The sequence below is a fragment of the Chinchilla lanigera genome, unplaced genomic scaffold (assembly GCF_000276665.1).
Source record: "Chinchilla lanigera isolate Chin_1 unplaced genomic scaffold, ChiLan1.0 scaffold00018, whole genome shotgun sequence".
NCBI classification, from domain to species: Eukaryota; Metazoa; Chordata; class Mammalia; order Rodentia; family Chinchillidae; genus Chinchilla; species Chinchilla lanigera.
This window is the reverse complement of record NW_004955419.1, coordinates 27,447,777-27,457,226: the sequence shown is the minus strand read 5'-3', so window position 1 is coordinate 27,457,226 and position 9,450 is coordinate 27,447,777. Positions and strand designations below refer to the sequence as shown.

Genomic DNA, 9,450 nt, shown 5'->3' with positions numbered 1-9,450 from the left:
TAATAAGGGGGGCTTACCAAATTACAGACAAAGTGGTAGGAAATTATCAATGGTTATTGTTTTACATATTGTTATCTACAAGATAGTTTCTCAGGAAAACAAATAGACAAATAATAGTGAGTTACAGACAAAAGAGGTAGGAGATTATCAATAGCTATTGTACTATACCTTGGTATCTGCAAAGTGGCTTCTAAAGAAAATAAATAGAGCTATACATGAGTGACCTACTGAATAATCATTAACTATTCTCAATGGTTGTTGTAGAAAACACATAATAATAAACACGCATCCATTTACGAAATAGGATAGGGACAATAAGGCCTCACATCTTATAGAAAAATTAATTCAAAAATCTGGGCATGGTGGTGCACACCTGTAATTCCAGCACTCTGGATGACTGAGGCAAGAGAATTTAAATTCAGCACCAGCCTGGCAAATTTAGCAAAACCGAGTCTCAAAAAATAAACTGGCATGAGGGTATAGCTCAGTGTGAAATCCTGGTTCAATTCTCAGTACCACAAAATAGATGATTGATGATAGATAGATAGACAGATAGATAGACAGACAGATAGATAGACTTAACATGGATTACAGGCTTAAATATAAATACAAAACTATAAAACTTTCAGAAAAAAAAAGCCTAAGAGATAAACTTTAGGGTCTAGGGCTAGGTAAAGAGCTCTTAAACTTAGTCCAAAAACCATGATCCACCAGAGGAAACAATGAAAACTTAGATTTCATCTATTATGATTTAGATCTACAATGTCCCCCAAAAGCCTCATGGGTCGAAACATGGGCCTTTGGGAAGGTGAATGGATCGTGCGGGCTCTACAGCCACCAGCGAAAAGGCGAAAGATTTGTATGACCTGGAGAGAAACCAGGGTATCCACAGTCTTCCCGTGGATTAATCCACAGATGTGCAGCCAAGCTGCTGTCAGGAGGCCTGCGGGAAGAGGCGTGGCTGGGGGCGTGGCCTGGATGGGTATGAGTCCCCCACCTAGCTTCTCCTTTCTTTCTAGGTTTCCCGGTTGCGCCGATAAGAATGACTGTTCAGCCAGCCCGTTCCCTTGTGCCATTTCCGCCTTGAAGCCTGCTGACCATGGACTAAAACGTCTAAAACTATAAGCCAAAACAAACCTCTTCTCCTTTAAGTTGTAGGGTACTGAGTCACAGTGATGAGGAAAGTGACTAAGATGTCATTAAAACTGAAGGTCTTTTCTTGGCAAAAGACTTTGTAACAAGACAAAAAGGGCAAGCCACAGCTACTGGCCAGGGGAAAATATTTGTAAACCACATATCTAACAGAAGAACTAGTATCGAGAAATATGAGGAACTCTCAAAACTCAGCGGTACAAACCAATAGAATTAGGAAACGGGCAAAAAATACGAAAACATTTCACCAGAGAGGATATCAAAGGGCATACAGGCACGCGAAAAGATGCTCAACATTACTGGTCCTTTAATAAATGCAAATAAGTACCACTATGACCTACCACTCCACTTTACCACACTGGGCAAAATAAAAAATGGTTGCAACACCAGCTGCTACAGAAAATGCAGGGACACAGGGCAGCATGTTGGTGGTGGGAACATAGAATGGTACTGACATTCTGGAAAACAGGAGTTTCTTCTACAGCTGAACGTACAGCTACCATATGATTCAGATAGTGCACTGTCGGGCATTACCTAAGGAGATGAAAATCGCGTTTACACACACTGATATGTGCACAAATGTTTACAGCAGCCATATTCATAATAGCCCTCACATGGAAAGAACCAGATGTTCCACAGAGGGGTACATGGGTAAATAAACCGTGCTTTCCCCATTCCACGGAATACAACTCACCAGTAAAAAGGAACACAGTACTGATACACCTGGATGAATCCCTAGAAAATTATGCCCAGGGACAAAAACCCCTCCTAAAAAGTTATATGCTATGAGCTTCCATTTATACAATATTCTTTTTTTGTTGTTGTTGTTTGTTTTTTTTCTGGTACCGGCAATTGAACTCATGACCTTGCGCTTGCCAGGCAGGTGCTGTGCCACTGAGCTAAATCCCCAGCCCCTCTTTTTTTTTTTTTGAGACAGGGTTTCACCATGCAGTTCAGCCTGATCTTGAACTCACTTTGTAGCCCAAGCTGGCCTCGAACTCCCAGTGATCCTCCGGCCTCAATTTCCCAAGTGCTGGGATTAACAGGTATGCGCCACCATGTCTGGCCTTATACACTGTTCTTAAAGGGATACAGTTGTAGCTCCGGCGGGTGGGGTGGGCTGGATGGAAGTGGATACCTGTAGACAAAAACAAGACAAGGCCTACTAGGCTCTGGGTCTCTGTTGCCAGAGAGTCTTGGGAGACGGAGTCTGGCTGACACCCACATCCACGCCCAACACCCATATCCATGTTATTATGTGGCTCTCCAGTTTTAGACACCCTAGCATGTATGAAGCGTCTTACTGTGGTTTTGTTTTGCATTTCCTGAGGGCTCACAACACTGGTCATCTTTTCATGTGCTTATTGACCTGGATGTCTTTTTTTCAGTATTGGATGGTTTAGATCTAAAATGTTCCCCCAAAGTCTTGAGTGCCTGGATGCTGATTGGGCCACGGGGGTGCTGTACTTATCAGTGGGTTGGCCCCCTGATGACTTCATGGAATTGGGGCCTGGTCAGAAGAGCTGAGTCCCTGAGGGGTGATCTGGAATGGTGGGTTCATTTTTGTTTTTCTTTTGAGACGGGGTCTTGCTGTGCAGTGCAGGCTGGCCTTGAACTCACTGTGTAGCTCAGGCTGGCCTCAGATTTACAGGGATCACCCTGCCTCAGCTGGGCTCACGGGTGTGTGTTACCGCCTCAGCTCTGGAGGAGGGTGTTCCGGTCCCTGCCTCCTTTCCCCTCTCATTCTGCTTCCCCACTGCCATGGGGCAAGCAGCTTTTCTCTCCCTGCAATTTTACTGTGAGTTCCTACCTTGGAGCCAGACACCATGGACTCAACCCACTGAAATTGACCCGAAATAAATCCGTCCTCCTTTAAACTGAATGCGTTGGGTATTTTGTCTCAGTAACAGAAAAAACTAATGCAGTTGGGCATGGAACCCAGGGATTCATGCGTATTAGGCAAGTGTGGTACCACTGAGCTACATGTCCACTTCTTTTAGAGTTTTTTAAGTCTCCCAAGTTGGCCCCCAGTCTGCAACCCTCCTGCCTCAACCTCCTTAACAGCTGGGATTGCAGGCATGCACTACTACCCCCGTGTCCAAATAGCATCTTTGAACATGTCTGGATCAATCTGCTTAGCCTCTGGATGGCAGCATCACATAGCTGAGGTCAGGTTGCCAGGGCGCGTTCTAGTGTCCTGGGGCTATATTCTGACATGGCTGTGAGCAAGCAGGCTGGGGTGCAGGTCTGGGCCTTACCCCCTGAGGACACAAATCTTGAAACCCTGTTCATGTTCAGGGTTCCCAAGGACAGCATGAGATGAGAAGAGTGAAAGTTATTAAAGCTTTGGGAACTTTATGAAGCTAAGGGTGGGAAGAAGGGGTGGAGACACATCACAGACCCACTGTCTTCAGAGCTTGGCTGGACCAGCCCAACCGGAAGAGGGGCCAGTGACAGACATACACGGTCAGGATGAGGTCTGAGGGTAGGAAGGTTTCAGCAGACCACAAGGGTGGAAATAAGTCAGGGAACAGCCTAGCAACTGACCTCTAAATGTTGGCAGGGTGTGTGTGTGTGTGTGTGTGTGTGTGTGTGTGTGTGTGTGTAGGAGGGGACTGCTGTGCCTCTTCTCATGTGGACCTCATTACTGCCCTCTGATGGCCGCTGTCCCCATTTTGCAGAGGAGGTTGTTCAGGACAAGGTACTGTTTCAGCATCCTGTGAGGTGAGGAGAGACGGCTATGATGATGATGATGATGATGATGGTTTTTTTGTTTTGGTTTTTTGAGACAGGGTCTCTCTAAGTAGTTCAGGTTAGCTTTGAACTATGCAGCCCAGAATGGCCTCAAACTCACAGTAATCCTCCTGCATTGGCCTCCCAAGTGCTGGGATTACAGGAGTGCGCCACCATGCCCGGCCCTATTATTATTATTGTTGTTGTTGTTGTTGTTGTTTTGAGACAGGATCTCACTATGTAGTCTAGGCTGTTCTTGAATTCACTATGTAGCCCAGGCTAGTCTTAAACTTGAGGCAATCCTCTTGCCTCAACCTCCTGAGTGCTGGATTATAGGCTTGTGCCACTGCACCCAGCCTAAGGAGATTATTATCATTTGCAAGCATCTGAGTTGGGTAAGAGTCTCAGCCTAAATGCTGCCTCTTCAGAAAGACTCTATTTATTTTTGTAGTACTGGGGACTGAATGCAGGGGCCTCATGTGAGGCAAATAGTCTAGATGCATTCTCAGCCCTTCTTTATTTTATTTATTTATTTTAGTTTAGTTTTGTTTTGAGACAGGGTTTCATGATGTAGTTCAGGCTAGTCTTCAACTCACTTTTTAGCCCAGCTGGCCTCGAACTCATCACAATCTTCCTGCCTCAGCCCCTAAATAGCTGGGCCACCATGCTTTACTATCTAAAGTAGGTCCTTGGTTTTGGGGACACAGATCAGTGGTACAGCACACTCAAAGCCCTGGGCTTGATCATCGGTGTATACGTGTACACACACACACACTCACACGAAGGTGTTTTGTGGGTTTCTCACATAACATTGTTTTTCTATTGCCCTTATTATAGTCACATCACATATGTTACCTTTGTTGTAAATGGCTTCTATGTAAACTACAGTTTACAGGAAAAGGACCATGGCCCTCTCTTCCCTGTCCTGCCCCAGTGCTGGCTGTGGTCCCTGGCATGCAGCAAACCCTCAGGAATGATTTGCTGGATGTATATGTGAGGTACTTTTGGGAACTGGAGCCTGGTGAGGGAGACGTGAGTCACTTACCACTCCTGTACCACCCAGAGGGACAGTGGGGCTTGTGCTTTGGGACCCAGGCCAAGGCTGGAGAAGAAGGAGGTTGGAGTGGGCTGGGTATAACCAAAAGGGTACCAATAAGCAAAACGACTCAGAACCGTGGGAGGATCAGACTCTGGCCGAGGGACCTCAGGGCAGGTCCTTGGCAGCTGGGACTGGGGAGCATGAGTGGCTCCATACTTCATTCCTTCCGCAGCAGAGCCTGGTGGAAGGCTGACCGCCATGAAATCAGAAGTCACATTCCCCAAAGGAGCTGGTTGAGGCCCGAGGAGTAAGTGGATGAAGTCACCCCTGCTTAGTTTTTATAACCATCTCTTCTTTTCCACACTTGCCCGTTCAGAAAATGTTCATCAGGCCTGCTAGCACATGCCTGTAATCCCAGCTGCTCAGGAGGCTGAGAGGGGAGGATCACAAGTTCAAAGCCAACCTGGGCAACTTACTGTGACCCTCTCTAAAAGTTTGGTGGGGTGGCTCAGTGGTAGAGTGTTTGCATAGCATGTTTAAGTCCCTGGGTTTGACCTCCAGGACCAGAACACCTCCTAGGTATTAAGAAACACCTGAGCCTGGTGTTTCAGATAAAGCAGGAAATAATCCAGGCCAGCTTTTAAGGAGCTCCGGTCCATGAAGGACATGGTTCTACGGCTCTGCACAAGGCAGAGCAGGTGTCTGCCTCTCCTGGGCACCTCATGTCCCCAGGGCTTGGTGCTGAGTAGATGTGGAAGATGGGGCCTGACCTGAAGGAGCTCAGAGTCCAGAGGGAATGACAATCCAGAGAACAGGAAGCTACCTGGAGGGTGAGAAGTGGGTAAAGAGGGCTTCCCTGTGTGCCCGGAGAAGGTTGTTGGATGGGGGGTCTGAGACACAGTGACTGCTGTTTTGAAAGACCTGCAGAACACAGTGGCCAGCCTGGCTCTGTAAGACGGAGTGGAGGACGAGGAGTAAGGGCACACAGGAAACAGCCTGGGCCAAGGCCTGCAGAGGACAGAATACTGCGATCTTCTGGGGAACCCAAAATAGTTCAGTGTAAGCGCAAGGTCGTGAGTTCGGTTCCCGGTACCGGAGAAAAACAAAACAAAACAAAAAAAACAAAATAGTTCAGTGTAGCTGGAGCACACGGTGGTAAAAAAACTAGGCAGAGTCTAGGTTGGAGAAAGCACTCAGGGTGGCCCCAGGGTTTAGTGTGGAAACCGGGCCCCCACGTTGGCGCTCAGCCCGGTGACCCAGCACACTGGGTACTCTGGTTTCTCCAAAATGCAGTCTTCCCCTTTTCTGCCAGTAACAGGAAAGAGTCTCTCACTGGTTTTAATTTGTTTCAGAAGATCTTCCCACATACTTTCATTCATCTTGACAGATTAAACAGTGATGCATTAGCCAAGTAGAAAGCCCCGGAAAATGGCTTTAAACATGAGCCAAAGAATGGAATGAAAACTGCATCTTTTCCTCATTAGGTAAGGTAAAGTACTTTAATTTATTGAAAGTTTGTATTTGGTTACAAACAACATCAGGCTAACTTGCTTTTGTGGGATGACTTTTTTTGTTTTTTTTTGTCTTTTTGAGACAGGTTTTTTGTTTGTTTGTTTGTTTTTTTGCGGTACCAGAAATTGAACTCATGACCTTGCGCTTGCCAGGCAGGCGTTGTGCTGCTGAGCTAAATCCCCAGCCCCGAGGGTTTCATTATGCAGTTGAACTCACTTTGTAGCCCAGGCTGACATCGAACTCACATTGATCCTCCTGCCTCAGCCTCCCAAGGGATTATAGGCACGTGCACCACGTCTGGCCTAGGGCTGACTATTATTAAATGCAATTTCTCCTTTTTTCCCCTTAGAATAATAAATTTCCACTTATTTACAAATCATGCAAAACCACAATGGTTTTCTGCAGCCAAAAGTGACTATGTTACTTTAGTGCTGGGTCTTATTCTCTCCGAGCTGAGGTCTGCTGCCTGGCTATTACATTTGAAAGGGAAAGTCCACGCCAGCTAATGTAGCACACTGCAGACTGGCCTGGAACAGTGATCCCTGATTCAGCCTCCCAGCTTTCCACCTCCTTTTCTTTGCTGCTTCCCCTTGGTTTCCAAACATGAACTTCCTCAGAACCCCTCAACTCTGAACCCCCTCCCAGCCCAGGTCCGTTTCCCACCTGCTTTAACCACTGAGCTCCAAGTGAAGGTTTACTTTTGTCCCTTCTTTTTCCTTACTTTCTCTTTGCCACCAAATCTACCGCCTCCAGCCGCGCTCTACCTCCAAGTCCACCACTCTCTTCCTGTTCTTCACTGTCCTGCCTTGCTGTGGGCCTTTGAGGCTGTGTGCCTCACTTCCTGAGGACACAGACGGGTCCTCTGTGAGTGGGTTCTGGTCCCCTACTCTGTCTCCGTCCCCTCCAGGGCTGCGTCCTCCACGCTGGCCTTCGGCAATCTGCGCTGCCCTCAGGCTTTCCGCGCTCTCAGTGGCTCCCGGATCCTCTCCGGGAGACTTTCCTCTGAGCATCAGGGCTGCCTTTCCTCCTGCCCGGCGGGCAGTTCCACCTGCTCATGTATAACATCTCCAAAATCTCTGCTCTTCTGCCGGTTGTCACTTTGCTCATCAGTTCTGGTAAGTCAGTCTGCCTAACGCATTTCCGAGTTTTATCCAGCATCCAAATAGGTGCACTGTAGGAGCCATGGCTGCAAAATTCAGAGTCGCAGTCCCAGCTCCGCTTTGAAAAAGTCACCGGGACTTCTTGTACCCGTTGCCTCTCATATAAAATAGGGAAGGGCGACCATTTACTGAAAATTTACTACACCAAGTACTGTGACCAAGGGTTTCTACACAGCACCTCACAGTTCGTCTAATTCTTCCTGCTTCAGGTAAAAAAGAAAGTACCACTCAGAAGGAGAATATTCATGATCAAGGTGTGGTTGGGATTCTAACTCTAGAATCCCTGTGGTTTCCATCATACCGAAGGCAGCGCTGTGCCCACGCCCTCAGGAGCTGAGCCCAGGCTAAACCCAGCGAGGGCGGCTGCCAGCCTCCCGCGGCGAAGTTGTGCAAAGACCACACCACCGAGTCCCTCTGACCGCTGCACGCCCCGCGCTGGACCTCGCGAGGCCTCCGGGACCAGGAAGCCCCGCCCCACCGCTATTCTGCGGAAGGCTCCGCCCCACCCCACCCCCGATTGGCTATCGGGAGCGAGGCGGCCCCCGGTGATTGGCTACGTGGCGGCCACGGGCTGACGTGGCGGGGTGTGCGGACACTCCGGGCTGAACGCTGCACAGACCCTGGCTGCCGTGGGCGCTCTGAGGCGGACCGCAGGGCGCGGTGGAGAGAGCTGCCGCGATGCCGCTGGAACTGGAGCTGTGCCCGGGGCGCTGGGTGGGCGGGCAGCACCCATGCTTCATCATTGCCGAAATCGGCCAGAACCACCAGGGCGACCTGGAGGTGGCCAAACGCCTGATTCGCACCGCCAAGGTGAGGGGCGAGCTCCCGGGGAGAGAGGCGCGGCCGCGGGCTCCCGGACGCCCTCCTGTTCTCCGGGCTCTCCAGTTGTGTCTTCTAAGCCTTCTGAAGCCCCCTGGAGTTAGCTGAATAATCTGGGGCTGGCGACTTTTCTTCTCTAGGCCTTAGTTTTCTTTCTCACTGTGTGTGTGTGTGTGTGTGTGTGTGTGTGTGTTACAGAGTAGAATTACTTGAAATTGTTGTATTTCAGAATTTTTCACTTCTCTGCCATTTGTAGATGGAGTCACACTTGCAAGTTCAGTTACCCAGAGTGGTTATATACGAGTTGGCTTACTCATACAGTGAATGTGTTTGCAATATTAAAAGTAGATCTTGTTCTGTTATTTTTATTGCAGTAAAATATATCGTTTAGCACAATATGAAAATATAACGAGACACAACTCATTGAACATACTTCCAGCTTTCAAATTTTGATGTAAGTGGAGTATCACACTCTAGTTTCTCATGGAGTTTTTTTGTTTTTTGTTTTTGTCTTTTTGAGACAGGGTCTTGCTGTGCAGTTCAGGCTGACCTTGAGCTCACTTTGTAGCCCAAGCTGGCCTCAAACTCTCAACGATCCTCCTGCCTCAGCCCCCACCCCAGTGCTGGAATTACAGGCATGCACCCCTACGCCCAACTCTCATGGAGGTTTTTCTTTTTTTGGTACTGGGAATCGAACTCACGACCTCGCACTTGTCAGGCAGGCGCTGTGCCACTGAGCTAAATCCCCAGCCCCTCTCATGGAATTTTGAAGCTTGGTTTTGCCAGTAGAGATGCAGTAGAACGTTGAACAAAGAAACCGTCAACATTACAGTACGCAACTTAATTATGTTTTATTTTCATTATGTGGTGCTGAGACCTAGGACCTTGCATATAGACTAAGCAAGTGTTCTATCACTAAACTACATACAGCCCCACCCTCAGCATTACAGTAAAACAGTGACAGTAACTGTTTTTGGAAGCTAGAGTTCACCATAGCATTGAACAAATAATCATTTTTAGAAAAGCTTGAAAAAG

The 9,450-nt window shown here is 48.0% G+C and overlaps 1 protein-coding gene across 1 annotated transcript in view; it reads left to right on the top strand.

Moving 5' to 3' along the window:
* Positions 1–8,168: 8,168 nt before the first annotated feature.
* Nans (N-acetylneuraminic acid synthase) overlaps positions 8,169–9,450 on the top strand; it is a gene marked incomplete in the record, with an annotated part of 24,411 nt that continues 23,129 nt past the window's right edge. Inside the window, 1 exon segment of the mRNA XM_013513284.1 lies at positions 8,169–8,406. Within this exon segment, the coding sequence (XP_013368738.1) occupies positions 8,275–8,406 (132 nt within the window).